This window comes from Atractosteus spatula, chromosome 7 (genome assembly GCF_055471065.1).
Source record: "Atractosteus spatula isolate fAtrSpa1 chromosome 7, fAtrSpa1.hap1, whole genome shotgun sequence".
Taxonomy (NCBI): Eukaryota; Metazoa; Chordata; class Actinopteri; order Semionotiformes; family Lepisosteidae; genus Atractosteus; species Atractosteus spatula.
Window position 1 is genome coordinate 16,372,129 of NC_142712.1, and position 17,240 is coordinate 16,389,368.

The 17,240-nt window shown below is 37.1% G+C and overlaps 1 protein-coding gene across 5 annotated transcripts in view; it reads left to right on the top strand.

Annotated features, from left to right (window-relative positions):
- nbeaa (neurobeachin a) overlaps positions 1-17,240 on the top strand; it is a 356,961-nt gene that overhangs the window by 328,513 nt on the left and 11,208 nt on the right. For 3 of the 5 annotated variants that reach the window (XM_088922429.1, XM_088922430.1, XM_088922431.1), the window contains 5 exons: positions 6,825-6,914; positions 11,536-11,728; positions 13,216-13,287; positions 14,428-14,583; positions 15,155-15,325. In XM_088922429.1, coding sequence (XP_088778555.1) covers positions 6,825-6,914; positions 11,536-11,728; positions 13,216-13,287; positions 14,428-14,583; positions 15,155-15,325 — 682 coding nt within the window. The remainder of the gene's footprint in view (positions 1-6,824; positions 6,915-11,535; positions 11,729-13,215; positions 13,288-14,427; positions 14,584-15,154; positions 15,326-17,240) is intronic. The other 2 variants (XM_088922432.1, XM_088922434.1) reach the window with 1 other exon arrangement.

Genomic DNA, 17,240 nt, shown 5'->3' on the forward strand with positions numbered 1-17,240 from the left:
GTGTTGATAAGAACATTCTAAACTAGGTTTACTACCATGTTGCTACTATTTTACTGATAGTATTTTACTTAACATGTTTAATTACTTATTACATAAAAGAAGTATCTGGTAATGTGTCTGGTACTTATTAAATAAAAAAGTATCATAAGGTAATGATGGCTGTTAACAACAGAAGGAGTTAGTATTGTTGATGCTATTTTGTGACAAAAAATCATCCAAATATTTTCTGAGGCAAACGCATATACAGAGATACTGGTAAAACATTTTCAGCTGCATACATGGATTTGTTTATAAGGCAATTATCTTATTGACACAGGAATAAAACACAAGAGAAGTTAAAATACAGTATGTCCCAGTGCATTTTAAAGGTGCTGTGTATTTTTGTTTCATGTTTATTAATTGTGGACAACTACTGAGATTAGAAAAAAGTAATTTACATAGTAAATTTATGAAACAGTCTTTATAAAAAGAGCCCACAGACACATTTTGTTTTTGTGCAGTCTTTATAGGATAGTGTGTTTTTTTGTAATATTCTACCAATCCCTTTCTTAAAACAAGCCCAAAATCCTTGGGTTGTCTTTAGTTATCTTTAACTTTAAGTTATCTTTAATGTATTCCTTTTAAAGTACGTATTTATTTTACATTTTAATTCAGATGTTGAGCCACACACTTCAATATTGCAAAGTAAAATGAAGGTATTAAAATTTATTAAAAAAAGATAAGGATGTAAATGTCATTTTCTAGTGCCAGTATTCCAAACCAAAAACATAATGGGTTGAATGCCAGTCATCTCCACTTTAGAAAAAAGTGATTTCAATCACCAGTGCAAAGTTTATTTCATTTGTTTAGCTTTTACGTCTGTTTGCTTTTACACTTAAAAGCTTAAAGATCTGTACTTAAACGGTCAGTTCTGTTTTGACTCTGTATCTGTTCCAAACACACTCCTCTCTGCTCAGTTGCTACTGGGCCAGCTAGGAACAGATGGCAATAATGAGCCTGACTAGCAAGGCTGGGCAGTGCAGCCACCAGTGGAAATGCCTCTTTTTACCTTATGGAGTAAGAATTCTGTGGCTTGTATTGTACTGTTTGAAACTCACATAGGTGCTATGAGCTGTGAAGACATTTATTCTGTCTTCAGTATTTCAAATGTACTTAATTAAGTTAAAAGCAGTTCCAGTCATCTGTGATGCATTAATACCAAATCAGATATACTGTATGTGGTGCATTATTAAAGCTACTGAAAATTTCTAAGTAAATATATGCACTTGCGTTTGTCCAAAAATACAAAATTGCATGGTAGACTATCCCCCAAGAATAAATGTGTACACTATGTACTGTACAGTACAGTATTGTTCTGGGGATCTAAAAGCCATCACGTTTAAAGTATCTCTGTAGTATTCATGACCTGCATACAGCAATGCAAAAGTGTCATCTAAACACCCACAAGAGGCCTGAGTCTCATAAGGCCTGCCTTCTATTGTTTGAGTTCTATCTTTCACCTTGTGAAAACTTTCAAAGGGATATCAATATCTGGCACACTCTTTGATTAAATGTCTAGTGTGATCTGGTAAATTTGAAATGCATTATCTTGTCTATAGCTAATTAATAGACTTAATATAAGCAGCACATTTTTACCAGTGTAGTTTTGAATAGCTTAATTGAAAAAAGATGAAATTGCAGCAGCTGGCATGCAGTGTTGGGCTTATAGTAAGAGATCCTCACACCCCATGATATCAGCCATCTGCTGTATGCAAAGTAAGTCATTTATATACTGTCAGCACTGAGAGTGTTTTTATTTATCAAGTGACCAATATGCTAATCACTCAGAAGCGGTTTTCATGCAATTAAAAAATATCGAAAAGGAAGCAACAATTTTGCATTCTTTATTTTTTCTGAACCTTTCAAGATTAAAGAATACTTTTCAATTACCATGTTCAATATGATATGTTAAAAAACTTCCCGTTTTAATATCCCAAAATCAGTAATAGTATTTGGTGTTGATCACCCGTATTACTAGTTGTTACATTCTCTGGCACTGTATTGTGCTTCAAAGTGAACATATGATCTTTAGTCTTTATGTCAAGTCTGTTCTTAATAGAGCCGCTGTCAAATTTAATCATGGTTCACCTTCCTCCATGACTGATCCAAAGACAGATATCTCCTCTATTCCTCTCCTTCTAGACATCATTAAAAAGCAAATTCCACTGGCTAGCTGCTAATCAAAAGTAACAATCACCTGGTTGCCACTGAAGGCACCCCCCAATTATAGGTTTTTCTGTGGGAAGGTATAAAGGAGAAGGTTGTGCTTGAATTTGGCATTACAGATTTGAATGAAAAACAGAAGCAGAAATCCTGAAAACTATAAAGCCTTCAAGTGAAATAGCTGACTGAAAAGGGAGAGAACAAGAGAGAAAATTTCTCCAAAAGAATTTCACACATTTTACCCGAAAGCGTGCCAATTCCTAGAAAAACAGTTTTGTCAGTCCAGTCTTTTTTTCTCAAGCCACTCGTACAGCTGCTACACAATTTCCACTCTGTAAGAACAAAAAAATGAAAATCTGGATTGCTGCAACGCTGAAGCGCCCCCCCCCAGCTCTGCTCAAATCATTTCATGCTTTTGTTCATTTGTTTACCATGGCAATTGCCCTAATTGTCTAACAGTCCATTGTAAATGGCAATGTGGCTTTCTGCTGGGGCAAAAGTGTCAGCTTGAATATTAAAAGTAAGACTTTTCTTGTTGCTCCTTCATCTCGGCGCATCATCTGAATTTACTGCCGCCAGGACAAAGGCAGCCAACTGGGAATAGGTGCACTGTCACCTTTGTTTGCGGGAAGCCAGTGGAAGAGTTAAAAGCCAAGTTAAAAAATGTAGCTACTGTAAGGGAGGTTGGAGTATTGACTCTTACATCACATGGCTAAAATAAATGTATGAATAAAAAACGACATTATCTGAGTGACTGTCTCCCAGAGTATTATCTTGCCGCTGATGACCGTGTAATAGTGAAAGCTACTGTTCCCCAGTCATGAGCCCTTCCCTAGGCAATAACCAGAGACGTCTTCACTGGGAGACATGTTGAAATGTGACGATCAGCTCCAGGGTATTGATTCATTCCTGCTTGACAGGTGAAACCGCGGCTGTGGCGTTAACCGCGGCAATTATGGTATTAAAATGTCAAGAAATTAGAGGTCAGAATAATAGATAATTTTCCTCCTCATGTCAAATTAAAACTCCGACACCCTCTGACAGGCACAGCAGCTCCAGTTGAGGACATTATGACAGCTTAACTGAGCCTGCTCTTGTAACCGCGGTGATTCACCATGATGTTTATCATGACAGCATTCTCGTATGGAAGAACATGACAGCAACCTCTTGATACACACCCTGCTGATTTCGAGGGATGTAAACAGACAAATTATGCATTATCTTTTTATTGGGGCTTGTCTTGTGTCCTTGAGTTGAATGTCTTTTTTGTTGTTGTGCTTTTTGATTTTTTTTTTCACTCAGTTTACAGGACCGAGGACATGAGAATACAGGACAGAGAGAAACAAAGGCAAAACTATCTTTGAAAACAACACTGGCATAGATTAATACCAGGAAAAACACCTTTTATTTGTATTTTACATCCCTAAATGCCCTTTTAAATTGTTTGTTGCTGGTACTAGCTGAAGGGTTCCTGATATTTAGATTCAGGCCTTGGGCCTAACAAGGATGAGGTTCACTTCCTGTATGTTTTGGGATTTCTTTTTTTATTCCATATTAATAACATCTTTTGAAACAAAATCTGCAGTAATGTGCTACAATAATAAATAATTTGATAGTTTTGGTTGAAAACCTTGATACTGATATTCAGCTCTGAGCTGTCATACCTCCACTGAAGCCAATTACACAGAACATAAATGAGACATGTGGTTGCCAAGGGCTGCAGGAGCAGCAACTGCTCATCAGTGTGAAATGCTTTACATACTTGCTGTAAAATATACAGCAGACTATCATTCTTTCGTTTTGCTTTTTACATGAAACTTGTCTTCCTCCTGATTAACACAATTTTTAACTCTCTCTGTCTGTTTATATGTAAGATATATTAGTCAATCCACATTTGAAGTCATACAGAGGCTGTGTCGCCAATGGCTGTCACATATCATATACCCGTAACTGTTTTGTTGTCATTTATCAGTATGTATTGTTTGTTTTTATGAGGATCCCACATCAGTATAATCCCATTTTATAACATGCTATCACACATAGAGCGCTGCTTTATCTCCTAAGCATCCTAAATACTTCCTATGTTCCTATGTTCTAATACCATGTTATTCATGATATTGTAAACAGTTACAGTCTGTGATAATACCCTACGATAACATACTCTGGGGCACAGTTAGTCCTTCAATATTTGTTTCTGGTTTCCTTTACCATGATTTTAATGACTTAATTGAACCAATGTGGTTGCTATGAAATTGAATCAGCTGTGTTTTCCAGGCCTGAATCAGGTGGTAGTTGACAAGGGCCTCTAAAGCCTATAACCCACTACTCAAGGAGTGCCGACCCCTGCTCTAGAGGTGTGGATCAGGTTGTTGTCAGGATTAGTGTTTAAATTCCAACATGCAAGTAATCTCTTGTATTGTTTGCGTATTATTGTATTTATATTAGTCTATTCATACTTTCTCAATTTATCATAATAAATGAATAATGTTTGCAAATCCTGAGCCAAAGTCTGTCTAGTTATCTTGTCAAGAAGAATTTCTGTCTCATGAATTATCCAGTTGTAGGAGGTGTTCATTCCTTCTAGATTTAGATTTAGTTAGTTAGCACTATCATACACCCATCTGACTCAGATGATAAGCCTGTCTTCTCTGTTTGACTGAGTTGTAGCAGGTAGATGCATGATTGCGTTTAGTAGTGTTAAAATTTTCTTGTGGCCTGTCACCAAACTGGGAAATACCATCTGAAAGACATACTTGTTCACCTTTGAGGCCTGCTGTCCAAACAAAGTGTAGATAGAAACAATGATTGACATACAATGTATTATGATAGATGTTTTGTGCTCATCTAAGATAGGCAGTTATAGCTGGGAGGGAAATCAGCATATGGCTTATACAGTATGCATTTCTTATCAGCAAAAAAGCAGAGCCAAAAGTGTATTAAACTAATTAGCTGGCTGGTAAATATATTAGATGTTATTTTAAGATAGCCCTATCTTTCCAATCCGTTGTTTAAAAGGTTAGAATATTGACATTTGTGATACAGTGACATGTTTTGACAGTTCATCAAGCCAAACTGCATTCTATAAATAACCCTTAAGCCTGTTAACCATTGCCTTTTGGACTGCAGATCTCGGACAAATTGTAAAACAAGACACGCTTTCTTCGATGTAAATTAGAAAGAGTTTTTTTTTAAATACAAAAGATCTATGTAAAAGAACAACCATTTTACATGATGCTTTCCATATGGCCTTCCCTGCTTTCTGATCTCCTATCGGATTACTTTATTTGAACCCAGACGTCATTCAGACACGACCCTCGCTCTAAACGCAACCTAAAATAGCTATAATGAGAATTCGTCATTACTTGATGGACTGCATTATGGAGTACTAGTGACTGACATTTAATTGTTGCCAAATGTGCAACATGCATTTATTTGAGCAGTGATACCCATCCCACTGTGCTATTTTAAGAGCACCATTTCTTTGATTATGTCCCCGACTGAGAGGATCGTGGAGGAAATTGGGTGCCGTCTGCTAAAAAATCTTGTATCATCTGGCTCTGCATATTTGTGCACTGATCTGTTTTTTTTATCATTGTCATTCTTTCATTTAGGAATAGCTTGACTGTACTGTGCGCAATCGTGGTGTACAATTTTTCTAAAATACAGTACAGCAAAGACAATAGTGTAACCACTGCCCCTTCAGTGCTGAAATGAAATGTTAATTGCATTTTACTTTGATTGCACAGGTTTTATTTGCATCTGCACATTTGCACAGAACCTTGGGATCTGCAAGGGAAGTCACTCCCGTGTTTGGTGCTGTGTTTGTGTCGAGCTGACAAATACAGACAAGCTCCCCTCGGATTGTTTAACTGGTGCTAGTCAAAGCAATTACACCCCCCATCAAGAGGCACATTCAAAGAATGGGTTGGCTTGTTTATTTTGCTTATTTGAAGGCGTTCACACTCGAAGGGCTAATGTCAACATCCGGTTAATACAGTTCTTTAAGATGAATGATTGGCAGTTCCAAGAAAAAATGTATTTGATAGTGCTATGATAAGGATTCAACTTCTGTGTCCATTGTTAACATTGTTAAAGCTGTTTGTGTTATCAAGTCATCCATCATGTAATATCTTCACTCTTTCCTTTTATCCCTTTGTGCTCTTTTATTTTTTTCCCCTTTAAAGCTTCCAGATCCATATTTTATTAGAGACCCCCTCACTTTCCTCCTTAAGTCCACATTCATGAAGGTATTTTCTTTCTTCATATGTGTCCGCTTTCCCTTTTTTTCCCCCTCTTTGCTTTATTCTAAATACAATAAAATCTAGGGTAAACTCCAGAAGGTCCTAACTGCATGTCACTGCAGGTTAACATTTCCACGTCTAACCCCAGTGACTGGAAATGGGAATGGTTAACTGAAGCATGTTAATAGGAAAGGCTTGTCTCTTCGATACTAACACTTGGATGACTCTGCAAGCTGGGAGAGGAGCACCCCTGTGAATTTTTAGTGCATTTCTCCCTTCCAAGTCATGGCTGAGTTAGGATTTGCTTGCATTGTCAAGTAACGCATTGACCCATCACTTTGATGTATATTGATTGTGACACTAGCTCTCTTTTCCCTGCAGGCCATGGAGGCACAAATACAGAATTTTGGACAGACGCCATCTCAGTTACTTATTGAGCCACATCCACCACGGAGTTCTGCCATGCACCTGGTGAGAAACAACGTACTTGATGGGATTTTTTTTCATTTCATTTTAGATGTTTTTTTTCCCCTTCTTGTCCATTAAAAAAAAAACGTTTCTGCTAACAGAGTCTGGAGCCGACTCGCAGAGTTTTGAGCCTGTGAGAGCTGTAGCAGGGTGAAGGTTGTTAAGCAAGGGTGACGACAGTGGAAGGATTGGTGTTTGAAACGGTGTCCCTGGGTCAAATTCAGACACGTACAACTTGGTCACTGTGCATCTCTGCTTTTATCCTCTTTTCTTTCTTGTCCTTTCTCTGTCTCTTCTGGTGTTATGTACTGTTTCCTTTGGGAATCGTTAATAAAATATCTACCTTCACACAGCAAACACAAATATATCAGAGCACTAGTATTGAAGGATCTTGTAGGTAAATAAAAAAGAAACTTGGAATGTGAAATGTGTCTGATCATCATCATAAAGCATCATTATGATGAATGCATACTGACTTTTTCTTCTGTGCACAGAGGTATTGCAAAACCTTCTTGCAGGTCCATCTCTTTCGTCTCTCTTTGGTGCTGTTCAAGAGTAACCTGGCAATAAATACATTTCTAATAATTCTGTATTTCTAACCACAATTTCATTTCTAATTCATCTTCTAATTGTTGTGATATTTTCATGTTTCCAAATTACAACTCAATTTGCAATTTCAGTTTTCCAAATTATTTGTACAGTTTGATACAAAAGTAACAAGCTCAGGGGCTCTTCAAAGCCCTGAATCTATTCATTTCTATGCTGAACATTTAATCCCACTAAAGTAGGGGTAGCAGAATGCCTTCTGTATTGTTTTTACCTCCTGAAGCACAGAACACCATTCACCTGAACCTTTTGCAGAAACCTCCATACATAATTAGATTAATTTCTAAAACACTAAATTGCACTTGAATGAACTGGCATGTGGTGTGCTAATGATGCACAAAAGGGATTGGAGGCCGGAAACATAACAGTCCTGTGGCAGTGTCTACAAAGACACGTCATCTGACTGGTGACATTAGTCAGGCAAAACACATAGCCAGTTTTGGTATTTCATTTGCTGAGGTTAATCATTTGCATATTGCTATCTGAAGCTGCATATACTGTATGTGGTGAACAAGAATTTTACTGCTTCAATATTACAGCATATGCATTTGTGACTTTTGTGCCTTTCAGTCTCTATAACTAGTTGAGATTGTTGTGGATTCTGCCATTAAGGATTTCTTTCTTATTCTTGCCAGGCATACTCCTCATAAAATGTATTTATACAAAATATAAAATGTTGCGAGAGAAATGTAGCATGATTCTATAGGTATAAAGAATCATAGGTACATTACACTTATGATCATATGCCATATGTTAAAATAAGTTGATAATCAGTTGAAGTTTTTAAGTAGTTGTTAGTTGATCAAATGTTTCCCTTGTAAAATTTTAAAATGGATAACAGTGTTTGGAGGACTCCACCACTGTACCTTACCACCACTGTCAGAAAACCAGTTTGCCGTTCATTAGCTTACACAGTTATAGTGAGATGAGGCACACTATACAGCAGATATCCAGGGCTAACAGCAACTTTTTCAAGCACAGAGGCTGCAATTCAATTTTTTAAAGGAATAATTTATAATTGTGCATATTTGTATTGCATGCAGTGAGGCTAAATGTAGTGAACCATAATGAATTGAACAGTGAGAAATTTCAGTGATAGCTATGGTCTAAGTAAAACTGAATTTGAACCAAAAAGAGCAGGAAAAAAACAAGGAAAAAAGCCCTGACACTTTTTGTTCAGATTCCCTGCATGAAGACATGCCGGTTGAGTCCCAGAGAGACCTTTTAAGTAAATTCTGCTTAGCCACAGAAACCAATTGATTGAGTCTGCGTTATAGCTTGGCTCTGAGCTCGTCATTCAGTTAATAAAACCTGAAATGTGGGGAAGTGATTTGTGCTTGTTGAGGAAATGTCAGAACATGAAGAACTGCAGCCCCAACCATGTTTGTTGGGTTAATCCTTGGAGACTTGCATTGGCTTCTAATTGGAGTTTAACCACTAAATCGCCAAACTCTAGTGGTAATAAAACTCCTGTATCAGTGTTAATCAGATTCAGCCCTGTTTGTTTTTTAAACTTTTGTTTAATGTCAAAACATATCACTTGGCTTTTTTTCGTCTTAATTAATCATATTGGACGTCCTTACTGGATTACAACTTTTGTGATGTATTGTCTGTTCAAGTTGTTCAAAACCTGAAAAAAATAGCACTCCCTTCAAAAAGTAGTCTGTAATTGTATCTAGGCAGCAGTGTGGCTAAGTGGTTTGGTTCTGGACTCCGGATCAGATGGTCATGGATTCAAATTCTCAAGCGTATGGTATCCTTGAGAAAGGTGCTTCATTCAAATTGCTGTGAATGTAAATGCCTTTCTTTATAACTCATAGCTATATATTAGATAATGAGATTTTTTTCTCAACTGATGTACCTGATAAGAAAGTACCCTTGTTCATTTATGAATTCTGATCATATTTTTTGTAAAAATATATGACAGATAACTTATATGTTTTATGATTAATCAAGTAAATTCAGGGTCAAGTAAACAAACTGATAATATAAATAGTGTAATTAAGTGATATTGTCTGATATGGGGTAATTAGGCACCCATAAAAGAACTGTGAATATCCTATTAAACTGTCTCACTTTACAGTCTTCAGTTGAAAGTTAAAATGAAAACCAAAGATCTTCCTGTCAAAGAAAAGAAAAAAAAACTCAGTCAGGATCATAGCACGGAAGTTGGGCATCACAAAATCAACAATTTGGAATACATTGAAGAAGGAAGAAACCACAGGTATAATTACCAATCAACCAAGACTGGATTGGCCAAGAAAAACATCTGGATTTGATGACAGAAATGTTATCAAAGCTGTCAAGGAAAATGTTAAAACAACTCTCAGTGAACTCACTAAGAACCTCCAGGGTGCAGGAACACAGGTATCAAAATCCACAGTTGACAGAAGAATGAAACATCTGAATTACAAAGACAACACTGCAAGAGGTAAACCTCTCTTCAGCACCAAGAACAGAAATACCAGATTAGAATTCTCTTGGAAGTACAGAGATGAACTGAGAGAGTTCTGGGACAAGCACATCTGTTAGTATATAAGAAAATGCTTCCATACTTGTTGGGTGGTTCTTCAGTACATCATGACAATGACCCAACACATGTGACCAATGCAACAAAGGGGTTCATCAGCAGAAAAAAAGTTGATGTTAGACTAACCAAGACAAGCCCTGAATTGGTGGTCCCAAATGAACATGCATTTTACAGTACATGCTGAATAAAAATTAAATCAAGTACACCTCAAGAACTCACAGTGGCTGCAACAAAAGGCTTGACACAGCATCTCAGATTAATACGTAGAGTTTTCAAGCTCTAGACGTTACAGATATATTGTTGCTATTGCCTCAAAGGATTATTTCACTAAAGATGGCTTACTCTAAAATTTACGGAAAGTGAATGTGTCCCAATACTTCTGTTTATTTGAAATCAGTAGTTTGAATACAAGGTATATTTTTAGCTTTCATACTATAAAAGTTCTGCATGTCTTTAGCCCCCAAAAAAGATAGTATACTGTACTTATGCATATCTACTGTATATACAATAGAATAAATACTAGCTTATTGGCTCTAAAGCAAAGAAAAAACAGTTGTTATGTTGTATATCACTACAATACACAACTACTTTGATTAAATGCAAACTTTATTTTTGTGAAACAATTTTATCTTCCTTAGCAGTGAAGGATTTTGAGACATCAACGGAGCCTGAAGTGGGATTCAACAGAGCCTTCAACAGACAAAAATAATTTATGATGACAGGAAATTAAGCATGCCTAGGTAGCCAATAGGATGTAATAAACTGAAAAGGTCAACAGTTTGGAACATACATGGCAGCTACAAAAAAGCTACCTGCAAGTGCATAATATGACTTTTTTCTCCCCAAGGATTTGGAATATCTGATTTTGCCAATAAATAAGGAACCTGCAGTCATGCTGAACCTTTAAAGAATCAGTTTTATCCATTCCTATTAAAATTGGTTTCTACATAATGCAGCTTTATTCAAAGTAACGATTGGGTATACCATACTGTACATGAGCTCAAATGTAATATGAAATCAGGTTTTTTTTTCTTGTTTCAGCACTTGTCATCTTAGAAGTATTCTGTATCCAAAGCTTAAATTATTATAAGGGCTGTGAGGATTTTAAGATGACTATTTTTTTAATACATCATCTCATTTCTTACTCCTTCTGAAACCACCTAACTCTACCCTCTTCAGACCAGCCCTGCCTTGAGCAATATGGATTTCCATGCGCTATCCCTGCTGTAGTGCTCTAGTCCTGCATTCTGCTTTCAGGGGAAGGGTATAAACACTGAATAAGAAAGGCTGAGATTGAGGTGCTTGACCAGCCACCCCCTGTGCATGCAGCCTTCCTGATGTCTGTACCTCGTTTTACCTCAAACCTCCACACTAATTGCCTTTTTCCATTCTGTCTTCCTCTTTTCCTTAATGCCACCTCCCTCCTCCTTACCCCCCTTCCCCCATTCCCTCCCCGCTCCTTCTCCCTTTCTCTCTTCTACTCAACAGTGTTTCCTTCCACAGAGCCCTCTCATGTTCAAGGACCAGATGCAGCAGGATGTTATAATGGTGCTCAAATTTCCCTCCAACTCCCCTGTCACTCACGTGGCCGCAAACACGCTGCCACACCTGGCCGTCCCCGCCGTGGTGACGGTCACCTGCAGCCGCCTTTTTGCGGTCAACCGATGGCACAACACTGTAGGTAGGTGACACAAAGGAAACTAGGCAGTAGTGGATGCTTAACTAAGAGTTGTGAAGCTGGAACAAACAGGAAAAGATGTTCCACAATGCTATGAACAGCCTGGCTCTATTACTGTTGAGATACCTCTGTAAATTCTAATGATCAATACTTTCTAAAAGGAAACACTCCTCTGAATGCTTATATCAGTCTCTGTACAGTATGTTAAGTGTATGGCACACACACAGGTGACATCTCTATGGTATGACTAAATGACAAATAGTTCCTATACTACATCATATGTTTAAGAATACTTACAGACCTACTTGTCCTTACTTTCAAAGTCTGAAGTATTTCCACTTTGCTGTTCTTTCTCCATTGCTAGTAATTACTTATTCTCATAAGTTTAAGAAATCTCTGGTTTTGCCTTTATAAGACTTTTCTCATTCCAAGGTGGTCAGTTCATATATGTACAAAACATAATGGTTCTAATCCAGACCATGCCTGGGTAAAAGGATTTGAGGAATAAAAATTTCTGTCGAGAGTGTTTCCACATGTTACCAATCACACACGTGTGAAGAACATTACCCAAGGAAATCCCTGCAAAACACAGCATCACATTGAGGTCAGGGGCCAAATGCAGTAGATGTTCATGATGGCCACAGAAAAACTTTTAACAAACAAGAACATTTATTTCAGAGTTTTCCATCTGTTGTTGTTAATTGATTTCAGGGCAAATAACTGATCCTAGTCAGTATATGAGACTGTCTCGTATGAGTTTAAATATTTGAAAAGAGTAAAATGTAACACCAATATTTCAGGTTTGGGTACTTTAGTTATTCCATTTCTCTCCGTTTTCTTACTGCTAATATTGTTGTTGACCTATAAGATTATTCCTATAAAAATAATAGAGCAGGAGTAAATAACAGGGCAATCTGTTTCACTATCATTAACAAAAAATAAAGGCTGTAAAATAATTAAAACTAATGGAAAAACATTTATCTTTTACTTAGTTAAAATCTGAACAGTTTGCAAAAGCAGAACATGCTACCATTTATTTTTAAAACAAGCTGAATTCCTCTTAAATGCAGAAGTAAATGCTGTATTTCATTTAAAGAAAGGGATCATACTGTCAGACATCTGAAAAAATTAATTGCAAACAAATAATTTAAATCAACAGGGTGTGCATTTTAAGAAAAGAGCATGTTTCTTCTCTTTGCAAAATAGCAAATTATCTGATAGTGTCATAGTGGTACTGCAGTAGCACAACATGGATATCATATGACTAAACACTGTTGCTTAGAGAAATAATCAGTGGCATGACTAAATAGAAATCTTTATTGAAGGCTTTAAATAGCTGAAATCCCATCCCAATGTTAAAGAGCATATCTGGTCCTTTCAGCCTCGGTGGTGCAGTACATAACGGGCAGAGTGGAATGGGTGTCAAAGGGAGTGTGTGTGGTGGGAGAGAGATAGTCTTCCTTGGTGACATGCTGTGTGTCTGTGCGCAGGTCTCCGGGGAGCCCCAGGATATTCGCTGGAGCAAGCTCATCACCTGCCCATTGAAATGGATCCGTTAATTGGTGAGTCCAGCGCCATGGCCTGATAGAGGCTCAAGACAGACTTATTAATGCATCAGGCAGAAAAAGGCTCACGGCTGACCATGTGGTGCGAGATATCAGGAAAATGTCACTAGGCTCGCGGTAATGGTGTATCAGATTCTCAGGAAATAGATATGTTTTGTAAGTACAGTATATTACACTGGTGCTCTTTTCCATCAGGAGCAACACATATTCCAAGGTCACATCTGCTTTGTCCTTACCTTTACGCATTGAAGACAGGACTGTTTACTAGCAGTAATCATTAGTTCTGGGAAGCACACATTGTTCCCATGATTGACATTGAATACAATGTCTACAGCATAAGGATCACTGTGGTGATGTGTCTTGGCACCTGGTATTGACCCAACAAAACAGAATCTATGACATTCATGTAGTACAACACATGACTCTGTAAATTACTTATAGCGATGATCCTGCTGTGCTTCAAAAAAAAATAATTTCAGGGCTTCTGAGTGACTTAACATGGTAAACGTACATGGTTGTGCACAGGTTGAGCTCTGTGGTCACAGGTTCGAGCCTGGGTCATGTTCCTTACTGACTGCTAACTACAGCTGACTCTGACCTGCGTTCCCCAAGCTGTGAAGCACAATTAGTAGAGTTCTGCAGAGGCCAGGATGGGATTAGTCTGCCAGAGACAAACACAGCGATCCTTGTGGCCTCCCAGGTGCTTGCAGCTTTGTGCTGCTGTTGGTAAGGGACAAAAGCGAAATTACTCTGAGGCAGGCAGGTCACGTCCATGAGCCAAGACGTGAACAAAATACGGTTGGTGATTCCAAAAATCAGGTGGGAGTAACAAAAAAAAAAGTCTGGTAAATCGATAGTGATAGTGTTTGCTGGTCAGTATCAATGCATTTATTATTTATGTATCAGTTGTTATACATTTGTAACTGGATGGTATTTCCTACAATACCTGTTAAATCTTCTGCCAATCTATTTTCTTAGTATTTGAAATACTAGCTCAATGCTTTTTTAAAAAATAAGTTATTTACTAAATGATATCAAGTTAATTTGTTTGCAGTACCGATGATGCAGCTGTAGGATTTTTAATCTGACGTTCCTTTCTGGGTTTGTGAATTTTAACTTAATATTTTCTTTTTCAAGCCAATAACTCTGGGATGAACAAAAGACAAATCACAGATCTGGTGGACCAGAGTATCCAAATCAACACACACTGCTTTGTGGTGACAGCTGATAACCGCTACATTCTTGTCTGTGGGTTCTGGGACAAGAGTTTCAGGGTGTACTCTACAGAAACAGGTAAAAGCAAGAATGGCCTGCACAGCTAAGTTTATTAGATATGTTTGGGATGACTGTGATTTCTGCCAGTGAAATTATATTCTATAGAAATACAATTTTTAGAACAGTAATTGCAGTGCAGCTTGTTAGTTTCTGTTAATTTGGCTTTGCAAAATGTTTGTAGTTGTGTGCCTAACCATTTTATGATAATTTTACAAACTGATATGTGAAAGTGATATGAATTGACTTGCCAAAAACATCATTGAAATATTTTTAAAGCCCCACTTACAGAATGAAATATTACTAATCTGCTTTAATGGACTCAACAGAGTTTGGTGGCATTGTTCCCTTTCAGAGTTTAGCATTGTCAGATTGTGCCTATCACACTTTTTGTTTCATTTCCATGATTAACAGGTACAAAACCAACATGCAGACAGTATGGGTTAAATCCTAACGTTCTTCAAAAAGTATACCCTTCCATTTCTTTTCTATTTTTCCTCAGGTTACCTCATTAGATTAGAATTTGTTGTCTGTCCTTCTGTACCTGTATGAGTTACGGAATGGTTCTAAAATCATTGTTTGCTTCCTGCAGGCAAGCTGACCCAGATTGTGTTTGGTCACTGGGATGTGGTAATGTGCCTGGCCCGTTCAGAGTCCTACATTGGCGGAGACTGCTATATCGTGTCTGGGTCAAGAGATGCCACTCTGCTGCTCTGGTACTGGAGTGGGAGACACCACATCATTGGAGACAATCCCAATAACAGTGAGTGGGCTAGAGATTTCAGTGCTGCACAGGAAAAAAAAATGCAATTATCCTCATAACTATCCCCGTAATGCCATTAACAATCAAAATGAAATAGACAAACTATTGATAGACCCAGTTGTCTTAACACAAAGATAAATAAAAAGAGAGTTCCTTCACATTCAATGTAATATATGTCAAAGTTGTTTTTGATATCATCTCTCTCAGTGCCCTGTAAATGAAACAATCTATTTTGCTTTATTCCTAATATTTTATATTACTGCGTTTTTATTTTGAAACCAATGAATAACCTTTTGTAGTTGATATTTTAATTGGCTTAAATCATTGGATTTAGTACATATCTCTTATGTGTGTTTCTAGAAATTATGAAAAGGTTAAATTTTGGTCATCTTTGAAAGATTTCTTTTAATGTGCAGAACCTTGAGCTAGTTTCAGTTTATACCAATCACTGTAATCTACACACCTGAATGCAAACTAGTTGTATTCAAATTAAATACCTCTTTCAGAATGGTCAGACATTCTGCCATCTCAGATTGTGGACAGTTTTACTGTCAGTTTTCAAATGACATTCGAGTATGCAGAAGAGTGAAGATTAAGCCAATCACACATATTCAAATACTATCCCTTTATCTTATTTATCTTAGCTAAAATGTTCCTCCATATATCACTCTAGGTCACATCTTATTAAGCAGTTATTTGGAATATTTTCTTGTATTTAACAAGGAAATTCAAGAGCGAGGGGGGGAAAAAAGTTAGCTTTTCTGGTTTCTTAAATTCTGTGTCCAGAGGTTACCTGATCATAACCGTGATAGGCTAAAAGGGCATTAAGATGCGTGTGTCAATAAACACGGCACAGAGCCATGCAGAACAGCAAAGACATTTCTTATTCAAGCCAGGCAGAAACAAAATCTCTGTGTTGTTGCTTACTCCAGCTGGTATTCAGTGGTGTTTGATTCTGAGGTGCAGAGGGAAATAAGAATTGGGGGGTGGGGTGGCGTTTCCAAGTGTCAGATGTTAGAAGAATATCGGTTTAGGTGCTAGAATTTTATAATTAACTTCAGTGCAGCGTAGACAGTTAATTAAGAATTTCAGCTTGGTTGCCTCCAATTAGTAAAGGGCAGATTCACTCTTGTTAGCAGTTGTGGAAAACAGAATCCCCCAGATATTTACCAAGATAATGCTTACTGTGCAGCTTCTGGAAACAAAGAATTTTTACGCTCACCTCGAAATTAACAAATTTAATTTAAAAAATTAAAAAATAGAAACAAGAAGGAATGGTGATAGTATTTTTCATTTTGCCCCAGGAGTGGATTTTTCAATTACTATATTATTTCTGTTCTTTTTTAATTTTCAATGTAATACTTTGGCTAAAGAGTTTTTTTTACAGATGACCAGTAATAGACACCAAGTTGTCAGTTGTTCTGATTGAGGATATCAATCTCAAATATCAGTGGAGTTCATCAGTTATTATTTAATTATCGTTTCATCTGAGAGACATTATTAAACCAGACATTAATGCACCAAGAAAGGTGCATTTTTTCCAAAAAAGGAAAAAAAATCAATTACAATCATACAAGAAGCACATTAGTGTAGTTGGAAACAGATTGCTGGATTGGTATACTGTAAATCATAATTTAAATAAAAGTCCAAAAGAACTGAATGTGGTCAGTGGCATAATAAATTGAGTTCCCCAATTTATTTTGTCTTGCAAAATGTAGATTAATCACTCAGTAACCAAGTATAATCTCATTCTGATATACAGCAATATTGTAATTTCATGAAGATAAAGAATAGTCATTTGGAATATTCTGTACAGCTGTGTTTACCATGTTATAGAAAAATATTGTTCCTCTGGAATCAGTCCAGAAAAGAGCAACCAGATACAGTCTGAGGCTTAATGGAATGTCCTACAGGC